Genomic DNA, 23,356 nt, shown 5'->3' on the forward strand with positions numbered 1-23,356 from the left:
CACTGATGTCAAATTGACAGGCCTATAATTGCTAGGTTTACTCTTAGAACCCTTTTTAAGCAATGGAACCAAGTTACAAGCCAAATTATTTACGAATGTTCAGAAATATTACTGCAGATGACATCTCCTGGTATTTTATACCAATATTTTACTCCATAACTATTTCAAACAATAAAGAAATTTAAATTTACCATCATGGTAAATTTAATTTTCTTTATTGTTTGAAATAGTTATGGAGTAAAATATTGGTATAAAATACTTAAACATTAATTTACCAGAGACTGCAATTCATATCAGTACATAAATTCTAAGCAATCTATACTTATCTAACTAAATGGATACTCACCAAAAGGACTCGAACTGCCATCATAGCAGCAGCACCTGTTGACACTGTACTGTCCATCAAAATGACATAATCTTCACTGATATCCTTAGGTAATCGAAGATAATGTAGCTACACAAAAGCAAGAAATTAATCAATTTACAGCTTTCATCTAGTAGGGAATGCAGTTACATCAACTGACATCTATGGAAGAATTACAAATCAATTATGGTCTTACAGAAAAGTAAAGCCTTCAGGGATTTTGCTACTTATATTGGTGCATTGAATAATCAGATAATGTAATGCATGTCTAGAAATGTTTTTATTTTGTAACCACTGACTTAACAGCTGATCTATCAGAGGTTAAAGATTAATTAGGAGAACTTGCATGCTTAGAAGAGTATATGGTTTAGTATGTTAACCATGCTTGCTTCATCTACAATTTGAAATGTTAAGTCATATTATATAATAAAGAACATAATCAAGGCATGGCAATTATTCCAAGATTCCCTAAGAAAAATGATCTAGAATTGACCAGCAGTTGATACCTCAGGCTCTCCTGTGTCATGATTTGTCTGAATAAGAATCTTTCCTAATCTGATATCCTTGCACACTGCTGTTAGTGCCTGCTCCATTGTTTCACCAGCACGGAGAATGGAAACTCCCGTTATCTGAAGAACAAGGAATAGTTCATAGTTACAGCTTAGTCATATACTAGAACATTTACAAGACAGGCGTTTGTAACTCAGGGACAGCCTGGAGTAAGTTGTCCTTTTCTTTTTTATTTCTGCTCCCTCCTAGAGGATGAATTTTGATCAGACAGACATTCAGGGCATCAAGGTCTCTCCAACTCAATCTCTAATCACACTTTTTCATTTAAACATTACCAAGTCATCTTCAGTAACTGCTCATAATTCATTATCACATCCAATCACACCTAACAGTTATATAATAGTAACAGGTACAGTCGGTATATGCAAGAGAGTAAGATTATTTTGTTTATGATAGAAACTTATTTGCACTTTAAGGATCAAATGAGATTTAATGGAATCAACAAGCCAAACCGCTCCTGCAGTTTTGCAGAGAAATACTGGTCATTTTCCAATCATTACTCTATATGTCTCCAATCAACAAGTCCGATACCAAAATACGCAAGTCAGTAATGAACTGAAGTCAGACATCTTACCACAGATGTCTGGTTAAGAACAAGTGCTACACTTACTCCCTCATGACCATTCAGGGCCCCAAACAGTCCTTCTAGCTGAGGCAACACTTCACCTACGAACTTGTTGGGGTCATCCACTGTATCCGGTGCTCCCACTGTGGTCTCCTGTATATTGGTGAGACCAGATGTAGATCGGGAGACCGCTTTGCTGAGCACCCATGCTCCATCCGCCAGAAAAAGTGGGATCTCCCAGTGGCCACCCATTTTAATTCCATTTCTCATTTAAATTCCGATATATCAATCCATGGCCACCTCTACTGTCGCAATGAGGCCACACTCAGTCGGAAGAGCTCTCTATTCCATCTGGGTAGCCTTCAACCTGATGGATATCTTGAACTTTCAGTAGTTGCCCATCACCTTCACCTTTTCTTTTTTCCTTGGCCTTCTGTCCTCTCCTCTATCAGATTCCCCCTTCTCCAGCCCTGCATCTCTTTTACCAATAAACTTCCCAGCTTGTCCCTTCCTCCCCACTAGATGCCACTACATCATCAGCTGGCTAGTAACTGTTATATGGATAAAATAAAATCATTTAACTTCCTTCACTACTTAGAATTTAATCCTGGAGTTGAAACAGAAAACCCACATCCTCTGTTATTTAAGCCCGTCCATAGTACACAATTTGTCTGGATTTATTCCTTTCAATTTCTTTACAATCCTGTAATTAGACAATTAAATATGAAATTCTATTTGTCTAAGTAACTTTCCCCAGAAATTCCTGATCATGTATTACTTCAAATGTAAGTATCTTCATCCTATAAATGCCTGATACAAAATATCAAGTAATGCTGAACTAAAACCTTATTAGAAAAAGCATTAAACTCACATGATTTACAGAATTCCTCAACTAAAGTAATATTGTATTTCAGGAACATTTATTGCAAACTAAACATTAGGCTTTTCTTTAAAAATATGCTGTAATTCACAGATCTAGCCATATGTGATTTACAGATTCTTATCCTGCAGTGAAATTTTACTCTGGTAATTTGAAATGAACATTAGGAATCACTATATTATAAAAACATTGTAGACAATAATGGCAAAATACTCACCCTTTTCCCATCAAATCGTTTTCCTTCGTACAGTTCTCCTTGAGGCGTTTCCACTGTAACAGGCTGTGAAAATTCATTCCAGAAGGAAATCAGAAAACATTTAAAGAACATTATTGCTTTATTATTTTGACAGTAAATACTAATTTATACATTATGGACTACTAGCCTAAAACAGGCTTCCTATTTTACCACTGACATGCGCACTCTATAAACTCACCTTGAGCGGCAGAAAGGAAAGGGCATGCTCAATCAGTAACCTCATTAACCTTTTTGAATAGAAGATGAACTCATCTCGACTTGTGTCTTTATTTCTGTGCAATGAAAGAAATTATTAAAAACAGCTGAAGTTCCATTTGTTGCATGTCAGATTTAATCAAATGATCTTATTTTTAAAAGTATCCTGTAAACCAGCCCTTCTCAACCTTTTGTCATGGAGGACCCTTAAAGACTATTATATTTACAGCTTGTGGTACGTTACCGTAATCAGTAAGTTGTTGATAAAATAATCCAAAAATAATCATCAATGCTTTTTTAAGTAGAGAATTAATTTTTAGGCAACCTAACGAAAAAAAAACATGTAGTTAAACTTAGCTTACCTTTCTTGAAATTCATCTTTCTTTCCCTTTCATAAATTTTAACAACTCATGAGGCAAACATAATAAATTTCTGTTAAATAACTGGCTTAAGCCAAAATGGGACAAGTTTTCTTAAGGAAGGCTTAGTAGATTTAATTTTCTGCTATACCGGTAGAGTTTGTTTACTCCCACAAGTCAGTCGGAAGTGTCCAAGGGGAAGTTGAGGGAGGTAATTTGGGAGGGAGAGGCTGACGTCACAGCTCAAGTTGGGAGGGTCTATCCAATGCTTGGAAAACGCACCAAACTCATCAATCTACTGTCCTCCCTTCAGTGTAATACTGCACTCACCATCAGCCTGCCGCCCTCCCCTCCGAGGAATACAGCACCCACCAATTATCAGCTTACCATCCTCCCCTCTGCACACCAATTATCAATGGCCTCCCCTATCTTGCGTCAAAAACTAAGAATGGACACAACCAAATAAACACAGTCCTGCTGCCCACCGCTGTGAGTGTTAGCATTGTATCTTGCCCCAAGATCAAAAAACACTTTTTTAAAATCATGATCTCTTGAGGAGACACTAGCAACCTCTCACAGAACCCTAGGGTTCTGGGAACCTCAGTTGAGAAACAATTGAAAACTATGTAACATAAATTAAGATTCTTATTAAAACAAGCATGCTCATATGTCCACTATAAGAAAAACACTGAACAAGAATGGTGCTCATGGAAGGACACCAGTGCTCTCAAAAAAAACGTACCACTGCACGCCAAGTTTGCAAAAGACCACCTGATGTTACAAAACATTTCTGGGACACTGGCCTGTGGACAGATGAGACAAAAGTTGAACTTTTTGCCAGAAATGTCCACCACTATGTTTGGAGGAAAAAGGGTATTGCACACCAACGTCAAAACCTCATCCCAACTGTGAAGCATAGTGGAAGGAGCATCATGGTTTGATGCTGCTTTGCTGCCTTAGGGCGTGGTCAGCTTGCAACTGTTGAAAGAACAACAAATTCAAAATTGTATCAAGACATTTTACAGGAGAATGTCAGGGTAGTGGTCTGACATCTGAAGCTTAATAGAAGTTGGACAATGCAACATTACAATGACCTGATACACAAGAGTAAATCAACAACAGAATGGCTTAAAAGTAAGAAAATTTGTGTTTTAGAATGGGCATGTCAGAGTCCGGACCTTAACCCAATTGAGATGCTGTGGGATGACCTGAAGAGGGCTGTTTATGAAAGGTAGCACAGAAATATTGATGAACTGAAAGAGTTTTGTATGGAGGAATGGTCTAAAATTCCTCCTCACCATTGTGCAAGTCTGATCAGCAGGTACAGGAATTTGGTGGAAGTTATTGCTGCTAAAAGAGGTTCTACCAATTATTAAATAGAAGGGTTCACATACTTTCTCCAGTCTGGACACATGATTAAACAATGTGTTCTACAAGGACATTAAAAAAAGTACAATTGTTTGTGTATTATGCAGATTGTGTTTGTCTATTGTGACTTAGATGAAGATCAGACCACATTTTATGAGTAATTAATGCAGAAAACCAGGTTATTGCAAGGGGCTCACAAACATTTTATTGTAACTGTAGCTGGGAGTGATCAATGGAAAAGATCAAGGGTTGGACAAGGAATATCACAGGAAAAAGTGGACCACGGAAGAAAGAAAGGGAAAGAGGAGAGGCATTAGGGGAAAGTGAAGAGTAGTTGGAAGTGGGGGTTGGGGGGGAGAGATAAAATTACCAGAAGTTGGAGAAATAGATGTTCATGCCATCAGGTTGGAGGCTATTGAAACGGAATATAAAGGTTCTGTTCCTCCAACCTGGGAGTGGCCTCATTGTGGCAGAAGAGGCGGCCATGGACCAACATGTTGGAATGGGAATGTAGATTGGAATTGAAATTGTTGGCCACTGGGAAATGCTGCTTTTTGCAGATGGAGTGAAAGTGCTCATCAAAGCGTTCCCTCAGTCTATGTCAGGTCTCACTAATGTAGAGGAGGCTACATCAAGAGAATCAGATATAGTAGATGACCTCAACAGATTCACAGGAGAAATGCTGCCTCACTTGGAACGACAACTTGAGCCCCTGAATGCAGGTGAGGGAAGAGGTGAATGGGCAGGTTTGGCACACTTGCTGATTGCAGGGATAAGTGCCAGGAGGGAGATTAGTGGGGAAGGATGAATGGAGAAGTGAATTGCAGAAGGAGTAATGCCTGCAGAAAGCAGAGAGCAGCAGGGAGATAAAGATCTGTTTGGAGGTAGGATCCCATCAAAGGCGGCAAGGTAGAGCGGTGGTAAGTGCAACGCTTTACAGGTGACCCGGGTTCAACTCCCAGTGCTGGCTGTGAGGAGTTTGCACGTTCTCCGTGACTGTGTGGATTTCTTCCCACAGTCCAAAGACTTACTGGTTGGTAGGTTAATTGGTCATTGTAAATTTTCCCATGATTTGGCAAGGATTAAATCAGGGGATTGCTGAATGACATGGCTCAAAGGGGCAGAAAGGCCTATTCTCAACAAATAAATAAAAGATGGCAAAGTTGCAGAGGCTCATGGGGTGGTAGGTAAGGACAAGAGAAATAGAGTTGGGATTACAAACGTATCAACGATGTTCTTATTAAACAGCACTGAAGGCTTAAAGGGCCTAGTTAACTATACCGTCTGCAAATTATACACACATGTACAAATTTACAGGAAACGGGATCAGGGACAATATACCAATATAGCCTGAGAAATGGTTATAGGACAGGAAACAGAGACTGGGAATGAACAGTTAATTTTCAGATTGGAAGGCCACGGCCACTAGAATGCTACAAGGATTGAATAACGTTCACAAGACATGACTGCAAAACAACCATTTTACACGAGTTGGCATCAGTGCGAGTTGTGAGGAGGTTTCAAGGAGATGTAGACTGATTAATTGAACATTTGAGGATGAGGAATGGTGAAACATATGGAAAAATGTAAGGTCATCCACTTTGAAAACACTTACCAATTTCTATGAAACTTGAAACCTCAGGGATCCTCAGGTTTCTATTTTATTTTAAAATCCAGAGTGATCTTGTACACTAATCATTTAAGTTTAACACACGAGACAGAACAACCAATTAGGAAGGCAATCAGTATGTTAGCTTGATGCTATTTTAGCTCAGGGTGTTCTGGAGCTCAGAGTTCAATTCTGGCGCTGTTCTGTAAGGAGTCGCCATACGTTCGCCCTCTGGTTTCCTCCCACCGTCCAAAGACGTACCAGTTAGGTGAATTGGTCATTCTGAATTGATTAGGTTAGGGTAAATCGTATTTGTCGGGGTTGCTGGGGCGGTGTGGTACAAAGGGCCAGAAGGCCTACTCCATGCTGTATTGCTAATAAATAAAAGTACAGCTCCGAGCGTCGGAGTTCAGAGTTCAATTCTGGTATCCTTTGTAAGGAGTCCCCGAGGAATGTATGGATTTTCTCTGGGTGTTCTGGTTTCCTCCCACAGTCCAAAAGGTGCACTGGGTAGGTCAACTGGTCATTGTAAATTGTCCTGTGAATAGGGTTAGTTGAGGGTTTCTGGGGAGGCGTGGCTCAAAGGGCCTACTCCGTAATGTATCTCTGAACAAAATATATAAACTGAAAGTGCAGCAAAGATTCACAGATATATCCCTGGAAAGGGGAAAAACCCTCCCATTCAGTTTAGTAGAATGAGTAGAATCTCACTTAAACATACATCAACTCTTGTGGGCTTTGAGGAAACATGCAAGGATGATGATTCTTCCCTTAAGACATCTTGAAACCAAGTTCCCTTAGCAGTGAACTGTGGAAATCTGGCCTCCTCAAGAGAAATGAAGACTAGTACAACACACAATAACTAAGCAAAAATTTCCCTACCAAAGTGACTAAAAACACTCCACTGAAGAGAGGCTCCATCAGTTCAGAAGGCAAATTTTAAAAGAGTGTTTATTTATATCTCTTCTAATCAATTAAAGCCGTCGGCAATTATAATCTAGGACAGTGCATTCCTGATCTCAAAGTAATTTCCCAACAAATACACCCCAAACTTCATAAATATGAGCAAAATTACTCTTCAGCACAATGGTACCAATAATGGGCAAAATTTTGATATCCAGACTTTATTCTATATACCAATACACTTGTCCTTGACATACAGGATAGGTTATTCTTTAGAGAACCTTAGCCTCATGAGTTCAAAAGAAAGAGAAAGTGATTTCATACTGCAGGGGCTAGAAACATGACATCTGTTTACCTTCATTTCTTTAGATTCTGATTTATGTCTTTTAAGCCTTCATGTTCTTAGACACTAATTAATTGTGCCCCAGCCTTGTTAATGATATACCAGGCTTTTTTTTTCCCTTTATTGTGTCCTCATTCCTTACATGAAAGGGACACTACAATTTTTCCCCTTCTTGGTAAGAATCTCTACTCCTGTAATTATACACTTAAATAAAAATTTTAAAAGCAGGATCTATAATTACCTGATAATAGTATGCATTCCTCTAACTTGTGGAGTGCTTTCAAGGACGCTTAACTTATCTGGCAGTGGTTGACCTTGGTGGGCAGATGCAAGGGCTGCTCTGTGAGGGATTAAAAATAACACCAAGTGAAAATTGTTACCTGCAAATAAACCCTGAAGCAAGTATAATAATCTAATTTTCTGACTGTTGGCAATATTTTCGATAATAAAGCAAGATCCATCATCCATTTGAAGTAGGTACTGTAGCCTTCAAATAATATATAGCAAAGCTATGAGACAATTTATTTTGTTGGCATTCTAAACTTATTCTTTCATTATGAAAATCTAATTTGAATGATCTAAAAATGTTAGCAAGTTTGCTGTTTTTAATTTCAAATATTGTGATGAGTCAACTAAAGACCATGGTTAGCAGATAACACATTGGCAAGAATTGAACACAAGCTAGCCAACAGGAAACAGAGGGTACGCATAAATGTGTCTTTTCAGATTGGCAAGAAGCAGATACTGATGTGCCTCAGGGGGTTGGTGCTGGAACCTCAGCTTCAAATGATTTATATAAATAACTTGAAAGTAAGCAAAGCCAGACTGACAAGTATGTTGTGAAGCAGAGATAAGGATTCACAGATATGTCTGGATAGGTTCAATGAACAGGCACTGATATATTAAATGAAATATGGAAAAATACAAAACTGTTCATATCAGCAGGAAAAAAAAACAATCAAAATGGGGAGGGACTACAGAAGCCTGCAACACAGACTTAAAACGTATATGAATTACAAATAGCTGGTATTACAGTTAATTAAAAAAGCTATCAGAATGCTACAGTTTATTATTATAAGGGAAAATAAATATGCATGGGTAAAAACAAGCTCTTTAGTCTCTTTTAAGAGAGAATGTTTGTCTTGGAAACAGCTCAAAGGTTTACTGGACTAAAATCAGGAATGGGCAAGTTCTGTTATGAGAGAATTTGATCAGGCTAAGTGTGCATCTACCGGAATTCAGAAAAGTGAATGTGGACTTGATTGAAATTTGAGGGGTCTTGAAAGGGTGGATGTGGAGGGGATGCTCTTTTGTGTGGGAAAAGTCTAGAACTAAAGATCAGTACATAAAAATAAGGCTTGTCCATTTAAAAAGAGTTGAGATGAAACATACTCTCTCCAAGTGTCACAAGTCCTTGGAACTCTGGGGGTGTGGTAGAAGCAATATTTTTAAAGCAGACATTCATAATTAGTTGAGCAGGCAGGTAGGTAAAAGTTACCACACGTAGAAGGGTTATGAAGTTGAAGTGATTAACTGTAATCATATTAAATGGCAGAGCAAGTTTAACTCCTGCACCCAATTCATGTGTGTGAATTTTGCATGTTTTTCCCAAATAGATTAAGCTTGACAAGTCTTTTTATAAATCCAGTGGCCACTGTATTAATAAAATGAATTGCAGGTGTTATAGGCCAATCAACTCCATACCAGCCCTAAATCTGAAGTGTTAACCATTCAATCTGTGATGTGATAGAGGTCCTGGAATTCACCTTGCCATTCTAAGGCAAGAAAAGAAGGAAAAAGCTGAGACTACTTCAAAGTACTCACATACTGATATCGAGAGACCAAATTGGGCTCTGGCAACGCATGTACATGGTTCACCTGCCTCTCAATCTCCAACTTTACCTTATGAGCTCAATGTGACTCAATTGTGTGTTGGTTTAACTTTAGATATGAAAATATAAAGTCCTCTGGTTTTAGCCTGGAACTAAGAACTTCATCAAAACGTAAGTTCTCCAAGACTGTTTTTTTCGGGGCACAAGAGTACCCTTGGGACAGGTGAACTACCTGACACTTACAAAAAAAATAGTTACTGAAAGCAGGGTGATTCAAGGAGTTACACCTTGGCTTCAGAAAGTCACAGGAGCATTGTGCAATAGTGGATGGAATGGACATGCACTGTGAGTTGGGACCATATTTCGGATAAGTCTTTTTTAAGATTAATACATTTTGACAATGGTCAGATCTGAGCAACACATATACAGGTTCTTATTCTCATATTGGCCAGATCAGATTTTAATATTATACTTGAGCAGACCACTACTACACACATTGTAGACACTTCAACAAAGAAAATACAGGGTAGCAGTCTGTGTGGTAAAAAAAAACATTTTTGCAGGGACTTGTAATGCCTTTTGGGTACAGAATGGTAACATATAACATGAAATTCTGCACTATACACTTGGACCTACTGGCAATCCATTAATTTCAGTCGTCTTTTAAATGAAAATAATTTATTTTCTATTGTACATTCCTAAGATATTTACAGTGATTTAAATATTGTAAAGGTTTTCTTATGAATGTGGGAATTATCAAGCAAAATCGATTATTATGAAGTAAAGCATTAATGATTTTAGATCTGAGTAACTTTGTGTATTTTATTTCCAATAAATTAGGCTTGGCCAAATTCAAACTCCAAAGAAATTACTACAGGTTTCACCACAGGCTGCTTTCCTCAGTGTCTAATCACTTGTATGTCCTAATCTTAATGTTTTAACTTTTTTTGAAATCCTTGCACATGACAAAATAGTCTCCTGTTGACTACAGGGCAACAAATGTGACCTCTGTGCAAAACAGCACAGCATGGAATAGCTTTATAAATCAATGTGTCCAATATTAGCAGTAGGGAAGTTATTGGAGAATATACCAAGGGGCAAGATTAACGATTGATTGGAATTAGCGTCTTGTCAGAGAGCCAAGATAGCTTTGTCAAGGGCAGATCCAATCTGACAAATCTGACTGAAATTTTCTTCAAGAGGTAACAAATTCTATTCATGAAGGCAGTGCAGTAGATGTGTTTTACACAGAATTCAGTAAAGCCTTTGGCAAGGTACCACGTGGGAAACTGGTTTAAAAAATTATGGCCTATAGGATCCAGGGCAAATAGTGTCAAATATCACAATCTAAAGTTGACTGACAAAATACATCACATTCCACATCCACCCTCTTCTCCCTCTTAATGCTCCTCTTGTAGGATGTGGGGAGGCAGGAAGATGTCCAGTGTCCCTGACAATTACAACGGTGAGAAGTGCATCTAGTTGCAGCTTCTAACAATCCACATTGTTGTTGGAGTTGGAACTGGATGAACTCCAGATCATTTGGGAGGCTGAGGGGGTGACAGATAGGCCATATAGGGAGGTAGTTACATCCAAGGTGCAGGACACAGGAAACTGGATGACAGTCAGGAAGGGGAAAGGGATTAAGGAGTCAGTGTAGAGGACCCCTGTGGCCAACCCCCTCAACAACAGGTATATCACTTTGGGTTGGGAGGGCTTGTCCAAATAGAGGAAAGTCAGGTCTTTGGCACTGAGTCTGCCTCTATGACTCAGAAGGGAAAGGGGGAGAAGAGACACGCTATTGTGATAGGGGGACAAGGAAATGGTGGATGGACTGAATAAGTATTTTGCATCAGTCTTCCCTGTGGAGGAACGCGAACAGTTATCTGAGAAGCAATGTGCAGAAACTGGAGAGGGCTCAAAGGAGATTCACAAAAATGATTCCAGGATTGAATGGCTTGTTATATGAAGAGCGTTTGATGTCTCTGGGCTTGTATTCACCAGAATTCAGAAGAATATGGGTGATCTCCTAAAGTTAAAATTCTGATGTTCTTTTTGATTTGCAAGCATTGCCTAAACCATCTCAATCTCTCATTTTCTTTAGTCCTACAAACACATTTTCTATAATTTCCAGATTCCTTTACCCTGCCTCATGCACTTCCTGTGTCTTTTCTGCCAATGCTTAAGCAACATTGGCAGATGTGCCTCACTAAACAACACCTACATTCACCTTCATCTTTAATGTTGGCTAGTCATTAGGTTACTCCAATAGCACCAGAGGCCTGAATTCTATCATGGAGTTCAAATCCCACCAAGGCAACTGAGGAATTTCTATTCAAGTAATTTAATAAATCTAAAATAAAAAAGCCAGAATCAGTAATGGTAACCATGGATCTACCAGACTGCTCTAACTAGTCATCTGATTCTCTTATCTTCTTCAGAAGGAACTCTGCTATTTCTATGTGACCTAACCTATGAATAAAACTCAAAAATAACCCCAGTTCAGGAACTATTAAGGACAGACTCTAACTCTTTGAATGATCACCACCAAAGTCCATGTCCCATAAATAAACAAATGGCAGAATGTCTATGACTACGATCAAGTCCTTGGTCATCCCTAGTACTTTTTGCTGTTTTCCCCTTCTTAGATATTTGAAACTTAAGGTGCTACCCAATTGCAATTTGTCACGCAGCCCTCTTGCATGTAGATTCTGGGTGATGAACGCTGACTAACGGATGCCTGTATATGGACAAACTCATGATATTATCAAATTCAGAAATCTGATGCATTTTCATGCGTTTTTTTTTACTACAAACAGAACAAGTCTCCCCCCTCTCTCTATACTATCCAGTAATTGTTCTTTCCTATCAGTATTATTTGCTTCTGATGCTATTCACTATAATACTGTGGAGCTATGGTTACCGTATCCAGTGAATTTTCTGACTTATGGACAAAATCAATTATGGATCATTACACAGGGACAGCCTGCACATATATACTTGTACAAAACAATATTTCCTTTAATATGTATTAACTAGTCAGATTTTTCTCATAGAAATAACTTAAAAAAGTATTCTTAATTGCTTGGATATTCAAGGAGACAGGATGGGTGGGAGAGAAGGGATGAAGAGAACAGTTTGAGTTAAAAGCATGCAGCAAAAAAAAATTACACATGGAAGAAGAAAAACAAGATGGCATATGACCATAATGGGCCAAACACTGGAACATATTCTTTAACAACAAAGCTTTGGTGGTTTGAGTAACCATTTGGATTGACTATGCTTGATAGGAGAAGAGCTCTTAATACCACCGAAATTGGAGCAGCAAACCTTTGTGACTGTCATCGTCATAGGGTAATACAGCATGGAAACAGGACTTTTGACCCAATTTGTCCATGCCGCGCAAAGTGCCCATCCATTTAGTTCAATTTGGCTGCACTTGGCTCATATTCCTCAAAATCACTTCTATCTATTCAATTCCCTAGCTCTGACTGCCTCATTTTCACCATGGATCTCCAGTCCCTAAAAAGAAGGCCTTAAAGCTCTTCGCTTCTTTCTCTACAACAGACCCAACCAGCTCCCCTCCACCACCACCCTCCTCCGTCTGGCACTGGTCTGAGAACTGGTGCTCACTTCAACAATTTCTCCTTTGGCTCCTCCTACTTTCTCCAAACTCCAAGGGGTAGCCACGAGTTCTCGCATGGGCCCCAGCTATGCCTGCATTGGTTGGTCATGTGGAACAGTCCCTATTCTAAGTCTTCTCCTAGTAATGCTCTCCAACTCTTCCTGTGCTACATTCACAAATGCATTGGTGCTGCTTCATGCACTCATGCTGAACTTGTCAATTTCATCAACTTTGCCTCCAACTTCCACCCTGCCCTTAAATTCACTTCTGACACCTCTCTCCTCGTTATTATTTCCTCTGTCTCCCTCTCTGGAGACATAATGTCTGCTGACATCTTTTATATACCTACCAATTTCCACAGCTGCGGTAACTTGACTATATCTCTTCCCACCCTGTCTCCTGTGGAAATGCTAACCCTTTACTCAGTTTATCATTTATATATTTAGCAATACAGCGCAGAGTAGGCCCTTCCGACCCTTCGAGCCTGTTGCCACAGCAACTGCACAACCCCCAATTAACCCTAACCTAATCATGGGACAATTTACAATGACCAATTCACGGGGAGGATGGACAGAGACTCCTTACAGAGTAGTGTTGGAATTGAACTCTGAACTCTGGAATGCCCCGAGCCATAATAGTGTCACGCTACCTGCTACGCTACCATAGTGTTCCTTCGCCTCCACCATGTGTTCCCAGGATGAGGTTTTCCTTTCCAGGATATCAGTGATGTCCTCCTTCTTCAAAGAGCAGGGTATCTTTTCCTCCACCATTGATGCTGCCTTCTCCAGCACCTCGCCCATTTCCCAGACATCTGTCCTCACCCTATCTTTCCACCACCTTAACAAGGATAGAGTTCCTCTTGTACCACCCCATAAGCTTCTACATGCATCACATAATTCTCCACAACTTCTGGCACCTTCAACAGGATTGTACCACTAAACCCATCGTTACCCACCCCCCACTCCACTGATCACTCCCTCCATGATCCCCCAGTCCATTCACCCCTCTCCACTATTTTCCCTTCCAGCAAATATCCCTGTAAGTGACAGAAATGCTACACCTGTCCATTCATTTTTTCCCTTTCTTCCACTGAGTCCTTCCAGGAGAGGCAACACTTCATCTGCTAATCTGTTAGGGCCATCTACTCTATCTGGTGCTCCTGATAATAGCCTCCTCCACACTACTGAGACCCGATATAAATTGGGGGAGGGGGGGGGGTCACTTTATCAAGCACTTCCACTCCATCTGCCAAAAGCACTATTTCCTCATAAGCAAATATTTTATTTCCTAACCCCATTTCAACATCTCGTTCCAAGGCTTCTTCTTTTGCCATGATGAAGCCTCTCTCAGGGTGGAGGAGCAACACCGTATATTCTGTTAAGGTAGCCTCCAACCTGATGATATGAACATTGATTTCTCCTTTCAGTAATTTTTTTCTTTCTCCCTTTTTCTATTTCCACTCTGGCCTCTTATCTCTTCTCCCTTTCTTCCAAGGCCCAGTCTCCTTTCCTATCAGATTCCTTCTTCTCCAGCCATTTACCTTTCCTACCCACACTGGTTTCATCTATCACCTTCTAGCCTGTACTCCTTCCCCTGTCCCCACCTTCTTAGTGTGACTTCTTCCCCCGTCCATTCCAGTCCTGAAGGATCTCTGCCTGAAACACTGACTGTTTCATAGATGCTACCTGACTCATTGGGTTCCTCCAGCATTTTTCTGTGTGTCACTCCTATGTGCTTATCCTAATGTTTTTAAATGCTGTCTCTATACCAGCTCAACCACTTTCTTTGGCAACACATCACCATGTGCTTGATCTTTACCTATCCCCCTCATGATTTTATCTAAGGTCACCTTATTTGCAAACAATGAAGTCTTAACCTGACCAACCTCTCCCTATAACATAGGCCCTTGAATGCTGGCAGCATCCTCATTAATCTACTCTTTCAAGATTCAAGAGTATTTAATGACTTTTCCAGTATACAGGTGTAAAGCAGAGCAATACAATTCAAAATAAATGATGCCTTTCCTATAACAGAGTGACCAAAGCTGTACACAGTACTCCAAGTGTAACCTCAGTAAAGTCTTGTACAACTGTGACACCATGTCCCAATTCCTATATTCAAAGTTTTGGACTGATGAAAACCGGCATATCAAATACCTTCTTCACAACCCTGTCTACCTCTGGTGCTACTTTCAGCAAACTCTGTAGCTGTAATCTTTTGTCCCTGTTCCAAGTCTTTCTTGGGCAATCCTGTGCCAAATGCATGAAACAAATAGGTTTGGGAGTTTTGCTGAGGTACAAATATACAGCAGTCATTGATGCAGTAGACCATTGTCATCTACACTGTAGCTTTCTCCAACAGAATCAAAAGTAATCATCAGAACTGCCACAAACTTCAAAGTTTTATGAATTACGTGCTGTTGTAAAATATTCTGAAAATTGTAGATATTACAAAATACAAGTTCTTATTGATGTTTTAATAGCACAATACGCCATAATTGTTTGCTTAGCAAACTAGCCAATTCCAAAACTAGTTTATCCTCTGCATTTTATAGTCAGAGTAATTTTGTAATCGTTTTACATAAATCTTTAAAATAAGGATTTTAAAGGAAAAAAAGCATTTTAAAATGTTATTATAGCTGCAAATTTAATCACTTGTAGATCCCAATCTCTATGATTTAAAAATTTTGACATCCTTGTTGATGACAAGTAAGGCACCTGCTGACTGCAGAATAACTCATGTGGTCTCCCTTCACAAGTAAGACAGTAGGGAATAGCTTGGTAATTATAAACCAATGAACCCAGTATTAGTAGCAGGAAAATTAATGGGGAAAATACTGAGGGAATGATCATTTGCGATGACAAGAGTCTAGTCAGAAATAGCCAAGATAGCTTTAAGATCCTGACAAATCTGACTGAATTTTATTCATGAAGGCAGAGCAGTAGATGTAGTTTATATGGATTTCAGTAAAACCTTTGGCAAAGAGGATCCAAACCTGGTTTGGAAATTAGAGACAGGGGTGGTGGTGGTGGTGGTGGTGAGGGGTTGTTTTGCAAATGGATGCCTACAAGGATCAATGCTGAGCCCCTTGATGTTTGTAATATACATGAATGACTTGGATGTGAAAGTAGGAGGCATGATCAGCAAGTTCCAAATGACATGATGAATGTGCAGAGGAGCCTTAAGCTACAGAATGATAATCAACATGTTTGTGAAATGGGCTGACAAATGGCAGATAGTGAATAATCCTGATAAATGTGAGGTGATGTGAGGTAATGCATTTTGGGAGTATGACTGAAGCTACGACATACACCACGAATGGTAGGATCTTCAGGGAGCATTGATTAGGGACCTGGAACTACAATTTCAGAGATCATTGAAGGTGGCAGATGGTGGCCTTCAGTAATTGACCATCGAATACAAAAGTAGATATGTTGTGGTCTAACTTTATAAAACTTTGGTTAGATCTGAAGTGTGTGTGGTTCTGGGTGTCACAATATAGGAAAGAAGTGATAATGCTGAAAAGAGTGCAGAGGAAATTCATTAGGATGTTTCAGTCAGGATGGATTGTTTCAGTTACAAAGAGTTTTGCAGGTATGTTCTCCCTGGAAGGTTTTTTTTTCTTAAGAGAGGACACAACTTAGGTATGTAAATTTATTGAGCATAGATAGAAAACTTTTCCCCATAGCGTACATGGACAGATAGATTGAGGAAAGGGGAAGTGATTCAGAGAGAATACGAGGGGGTTCTTTTTCACCTCGAGGGAGACGAGTACCTGCAAAATGTTGTCTAAGTGAATGGTTGAAGCATGGTCACTGACAACATTTACGTTTCTAGAAGACCACTTGAATTGCTTAGGCATAAAACAATATGGGTGCCCACTGGTCGTAATGGATGTGGTGGACCAAATGGACTGTTCCCATAATGTATGTTACTATGACTATGTTACTATGCCATTTTTAGAAGACAAAATAATAAATTGATACTGCATTTTTTAAAGTAAAAAAATACCAATCTCTATGTACATTTTAAAAACAAAATCAATATAAAAAATCCAAATTTAGTATGCATAAAATATGTACACTGAACTTTTGAAATTAAAGAGTCAAGTAAACAAAGGCCAACATGAGGACAAGTGAATATATAAAAAGACAAGAAAAATAAAGTTAACTGCAATATCATGTTAAAAGTTGAAATCCAAGCTCAAAATACACAAGTTGTCCTCACATATCCCAGCGAAGTTTCCTCTGTTCAGTTCAGAATTATTCAATGCGAGACAATTGAAGAAACAGTCATAGACAGAAAGAGAAGACATCTATATTAGGCACAAGCACAAAGGAAAGCAGATATGTACTGAGAAAGCATTAGGGTGCAGTCCAAAATTCATTAATGAAGCTGTTTTGCTGGAAGGAGTAAGAACACAATTTCTTGACAAAAGCTCATCTAATTTTGAGATTTCTTTACAAATTTAGTCATTTTACATCTCTTCCCTCACCCATTAATTTAATCAGATTAGAGGAAATCACAAAATCCTTCAAGAGCTGAATCCTGATGCAAAATGTATCATATACATTTAGTTTCACTCAAACTCAATGGTTGGAAACTACTATACAGAGCCAGTTATAAATTAATAATGTTTTTTTATACAGTTGGGAGTTCTAAAAACATCTCCCTCACAATAGTTTTCTTTTTAAAAGCAATACAACATTTCCCTAAATGATTTTTGGACTTGCCCAAATTGTAGTTATTATGATGGTATTTGTCGTAACACATACAGATTGTATTAATTATGTGGATTGTCTTTGAATCCAAATTAAATAGTATTTGATGTTTGAAGATTACAGTAGTATTTTTGTACTAGTCAATAGTATAATTCCATTCTATTTCGTTCGGTGAATACAAGGTTTAAATACTGTGTAAAATCTTAGCTTGAAACATTCAATTTATTCATTAAGTATTCAATTAAACAATTATTTGAAAACAGTACCAATTTTATTCAAAAGAGTAGATTTAATACAATTTTTAGTCAATTAGGCAGAGTATGGCTATAAGATCATATAGCCAATTGATTAAACTTGAGCTGAAATTTGTCATTAAAAAAACATACCATTGGAATAACCAGCATCTGTATCTGGCTCTATATATTTAAACATGGTAACATGTTATTAAAAAGGAACCAGGAGATATGTGAAACACAGACAGACTGAGGCACAGAGACCCTTGAGGCAGATTAAATTTTGATCTTTTTGAAAGGCCATCAGTGGTGTCATAGCTTCATCATGTTCCCTTTTCCTTTTTGCAGGCAAAATACATCACTCTTTGTGTCATACCTTACAGTGATTTCACGCTGTGGTGATTACAGTAAATTCGTTCAGGATTTATCAAGTATTTCATTACCACATATGGGAGGAAAGAAATAAAAATGAAAGTCATTCTCATTAGTGGGATCATTCAATATCAAGCTGCAACTGTTCAAGTACAAAAAAAAGCATTCCCTCACATTTTGCCATGAATAAAAGCCCATCAACACTTTAATGTTTTATGATGGTAAAAGGCCTTTTGCCCCCAAATTATTCTATGTTTGAATGGATCCTGAATATGTGTCTCAAATAAAAGCCTTCTCCTGGAAGACAAACAATAATGTATCCTAACATTATTTAATTCCCCCCCATTCTATTTTATTAGTGTTAATATTTACACTTTTGCTAATAATGGTGAAAACATGCTTGATAAAAATGCATATAGCATAGATCAAACATTTCAAATAAGCATCCCCAAAGGCATGCTGATTATTGTCATAAGAAACCAAAAAAAAAATCAGGATTAAAGGAAAGTAAAGCTGAGTGACGTGTGGTTCTGAAAGTTAAAAAAAAATTAACAATCTCATTTAAATAGTGATAATTGGCAAAAGAATCTGGTGTAAATGTGCCTTCAAAAATAGCAAGATTATCTCTGATGACAGGATTCTCAAAAAAAACCATCCTCTACAAAATGAAAGATAATATATCGCACCTGGGATTTTAAAAATTATTGGAGAAAAAAAACTTTGATTCATGACACTATAAGCAGCGCTCTTCATGTGTAGTTTCACAACAGCTGGGCTAGTTCATTATTTTACAATTGCGCCTAGGAAAATGTATCAAAAAAGATCTCTATACAAAGCCCAAGGGACCAAATAACAAATTTTAATTCCACACATTGAGATACAGAAATGAGGTCATCAATAAAGTGACTAGCAAAAACTGCAGTTCAGTTTCAACAGCAGCTGTGGAATGAAGCAAACTCAGAACAGGGCCCTCCTATAGGTGTGAATAAACATTTTTGGAAATTGAAATGATGGAAAGCTGAAACCCAGCCAAAGACCTCTACAGTTGAGGCAGACTGATGAAGGAGCCACAGTATGGAATTGTGAGAACAATATTAATATTGTAGAACACATTCAGGCTCAGCAACACAAGTTACACTGGATTAAGGAACATTAACAGAGTAAAGCAAGAGTACTGTTCCACATTTGGAAAGCAAGCTAGCAGGTGATGGCTCCATGGGATGACACACAGACAAGAGGTTGCTGTCAACTTGTGGGGGCACGAGTAGAGACAAGTTAACTGATCATATCGTTGAGCCAAATAAGACTAAGTTATTTTAGCACAGGATTTGAGTGGAGGGGTTGGGAAGCAACTTTCAAAACACATAATGAGAAGCGCAGAGGAAGAGAGAAACTCCAGAGTATCTTTAGGTTTGGAAGAGGAAAGCCGCAGCAATCAGAACTTAAGGGACAGACTGTATGAGCTGCATCCCAGTCTCAAAACTGTTCTGCAGATTTTAATGTTCTTTACTGCCTCATGGATATTTAAGAGAATATCTGTTCTAAGGGAATCAAATCATGCTGGGTGAAAGATCTGAACAAAATAACTTCAGTAACAAAATTTACTGCTCAATTGTTCCCAGAGCTTTCCTTATTTGAAAATTTAATTTGCCCAAATGCTTCAGCCTATCAGTTCAGGGGCACAAAAGATCTATTCCTGTATCTTTTGGATAATTAACATTTCAGTCATTAACTTTGAGAGATGAAATGCATCTTATTTGTAATTGCAGATCAGATAGTCAAATGCAAGTATTGCATAAGAATGTTGAGTGTCTCCCCTGCTACCCCCAACCCCCGTGCTGGGCAAGCTTGGAATAGCGAAAGAGCACATACTCATGGCAAATATATGAATGGCTACGATATAATTTAAAACAAATAATAATGAAAAATGTGATGCAATTTTCAAAATAAAAACATGCAAGAAAACAACATTTTTATTAAGTATATGCACATGAGTAAGGTAAACAAAATTAATACAAATACATTATAAAATGATCCTGACTCTTGCCTACCTTTTCCAGTTGACTATGAACATGTTGGACAATCAGATCAAGAGCAACAAAGTTCTCTCCACCTAACAAGTATAGAGAGATTCAAATGTTATACTTTTACAACACTCAGTGATAGATCAGACCTCTGATCTCACATGTTGGAAGCATTGAGACTGTAAAACTTACTGTAACCTTTTGAAACTGAAACACAGTAGACACAGCCTCAGGATAGGAGGGCGTCCATTTAAAACAAAGATACAGAGCAATTTCTTTAGCCACAAATTCTTTAGTGAATTTGTGGAATTTGTTACTACAGGCAGCTGTGGAGGCCAGGTCATTGAGTGTATTTAAGGCAGAGATTGACAGGTTCTCGACATCAAAGGTTTTGGGGAGAAAGCCATGGAATGTGGCTGAAGAAGGGAGAAAAGGATCATTCATGATTGAATGGTGGAGCAGATTTGATGGCTGAATAGCCTAATTCTGCTCACAAAGAAGAGAAAATCAGCAGATGCTGGAGATCCAAGATACACATACAAAATTGTGGAGGAACTCAGCAAGCCAGGCAGGATCTATGGAAAAAGAACAGTCGACATTTTGGGATGAGACCCACTGCCAAAGGGTTTCATCCTGTAATGTCAACTATACTTTTTTCCATAGATGCTGCCTGATCTGCTGAGTTCCTCCAGTATTTTGTGCATGTGGCCCAATTCTGCTCACACGTCTTTATGGTAAACACACAACCTAGTTGCAAAATACTGTCAGGCTGCATTAGCACCTGATACATGGTGGGCTACTGCACAAAATCGAAGTAAGTTGCAGAAGGTTGTAAAATTAATCAGCTTCATCATAGGTACTAGCCTCCTTAGTATCTAAAACATCTATAAGAGGTGGTGCCCCAGGAAGGTGGCATCCATCATCAAGGACACCCACCACCCAGGACATGCCCTCTTCTCATTATTACCATCAAGGAGGTACAGAAACCTAAAGGCGCACACTCAGCGATTCAGGAACAGCTTCTTCCCCTCTGCCATCCAATTCTTAAATGGACACTGAACCTATAAACACTATCTCAGCACCTTTTTAAAAATTTATTTATGCACTATTTATTTTAACTTAATTATTTAATATACAAATTTATTTACTGTAATTCAGTATTTTTATCATCTATTTCATTGTACTGTTGCCACAAGGTTAACAAATGTCATGACATATGCCGGTGATATTAAACCTGATTCTGAAATATATTGTAATATGGTGACAATGAATATTCATGAATCTGATCTTTCAGGGGCAAATCTAGTTCAAAAGAAGTTTCTATTAAAAACAAAGTGCCCAATTAATTTATCCTCCACACAAGCAAAAAGTACTGTCTACCTTAATAAGTATGATATAACCAAAAGAAAAATATTGTCAGGGCACTGCGTACAAGCTATGTGGACATTGATTCTATAAACTTGTAAAAAAAATCCTTCAGTCTACAATTCATTTTCAGACAAATTCTATGCTTATCCAATTTGACAGCTGATCCTCACATCATCTAATTCCCCTGATATCTAATAAATTACCAACCTCAGTTTTAGAAAACATTCATAATTCTGGAGATACAGAATGCCAAAGTTTACTTTAAGCTTAAAGAAGTTGGAAGGATTGATGGGAAGGCACGAGCTATGTCACATAAGTTGAAAGGAAGTGCAGGTTACAAAACACGATGAGAAAGATGGAGTGAAATGTGCTTATTTCAATGCAAGTCAGATGAAATTAGGAGAAGGAGCCTGGATAGTTTCACCCAAATTTACTTGTCCCATCAGTTAACTGTTCCCTCAACCTACTGATTCATTTACAAGAACTCTTCATTTCATGTTCTCAATATTTACTGCTTGCTTATCCATTTATCCATCTATTTATTTATTTATCGGCTATTATGTTTGTTTTTTGTTATTTTCTTTGTATTTACTAAGAATGCCCACAAGAAAATTAATCTCAGAGTTGTATATGGTATGATGATATGTGGTATGTGCCATAATAATAAATTTACTTTGAACCTGAAATGTCAACTCTATTTTTCTCCCCACAGACATATACTAATCTAAGTATTTCCAGCATTTTATGTTTTTAAATTTAGAGTTCCAGCACCTGTATCTTCCTTGAGATAGAAACTAAACACTCATTTGCCAATGACATCCACACCCCTATTTACAAAATATATAATAATAATAAATGCTTAATTGCTCATGAACCAATGCAAAGTTCTTCAGTATACAGTACTAACATCACTAGTTTATTGCTTAAAATATATTTTTCTTCCTATCATTGTAAGAAATGCACTGTAAAGTTTCTCTGTTAATGTATAACCTCTCTGTAATGTTTCACTGATAATGTAATGGTTTCTCTATAGCAGCAATATTTAGGTTATGACTAGGGATAACGGGGTTTGGAAAGATGGTGTTGTTTCTTGTGGGTCTGGAAGAGGGATTTTTGCAGTCTTTAGTCGGCAAGAGGAGCAGAAGGAAGACGTGTGTGAAGAGAGCTGGTAGACCACTGGACAGTGTGGACTGGGAGCGAGGGTCCAAATGTCGGCGACGCTCGGAGGAGGGCGATGGCTGATGAATGGCCGTATTTGTGAGCTCCAACGTGCACATTTGACTTTTCTCTTAAAATGGGCCCTCTGTCTTTTTATTTTCTTTACTAACCCTATTCTCAGATTAAGATTTATAAAGTTCAATCGTTTAATTACATATGGTGTACCGTCTGATATTTTGTGGTGCGGATTTGTAACTGGGCAACACATCATACAGTATCCACACGAAAGAGATCTCTTAGTTTGGCGGGGCCAGAAGTTGTCTTCCCCTAGATGAACATGTGCTGGCTGAGCCTGAGGGTTACAATTGTGGGGGCTATTTTCAATTGATTCGGTTGGATGCTGTGTGATTGCCCCGAGCATTGAACCAGTGGGCTGTGGGTTTAAATCTGTGCTGGTATGGATGATGAGATGATAAGACGCATTGATAGTGTGGATAATCAGAAGCTTTTTCCCAGTGTTGAAATGGCTGACGTGAGAGGGCTTAATTTTAAGGTGTTCAGAAGTATGTACAAGAGAGATGTCAGAGGTTTTTTTTTTACACAGAGAAAGG

At 38.4% G+C, this 23,356-nt stretch overlaps 1 protein-coding gene across 2 annotated transcripts in view; it reads right to left on the reverse strand.

Annotated features, from left to right (window-relative positions):
• The window catches only part of si:ch211-243j20.2 (uridine-cytidine kinase-like 1), a 79,574-nt gene that overhangs the window by 12,560 nt on the left and 43,658 nt on the right, over positions 1-23,356 (reverse strand). Inside the window, exons 7-13 of one of the 2 annotated variants that reach the window (XM_059981682.1) lie at positions 20,247-20,308; positions 17,097-17,116; positions 7,654-7,752; positions 2,814-2,907; positions 2,597-2,659; positions 871-993; positions 347-454 (exon numbers count right to left, since the gene is read on the reverse strand). In XM_059981682.1, the coding sequence (XP_059837665.1) occupies positions 347-454; positions 871-993; positions 2,597-2,659; positions 2,814-2,907; positions 7,654-7,752; positions 17,097-17,116; positions 20,247-20,308 (569 nt within the window). Of the gene's footprint in view, positions 1-346; positions 455-870; positions 994-2,596; positions 2,660-2,813; positions 2,908-7,653; positions 7,753-17,096; positions 17,117-18,199; positions 18,217-20,246; positions 20,309-23,356 lie in introns of both variants that reach the window. The other variant, XM_059981683.1, reaches the window with a different exon arrangement.

Source organism: Hypanus sabinus, chromosome 10, assembly GCF_030144855.1.
Source record: "Hypanus sabinus isolate sHypSab1 chromosome 10, sHypSab1.hap1, whole genome shotgun sequence".
NCBI classification, from domain to species: Eukaryota; Metazoa; Chordata; class Chondrichthyes; order Myliobatiformes; family Dasyatidae; genus Hypanus; species Hypanus sabinus.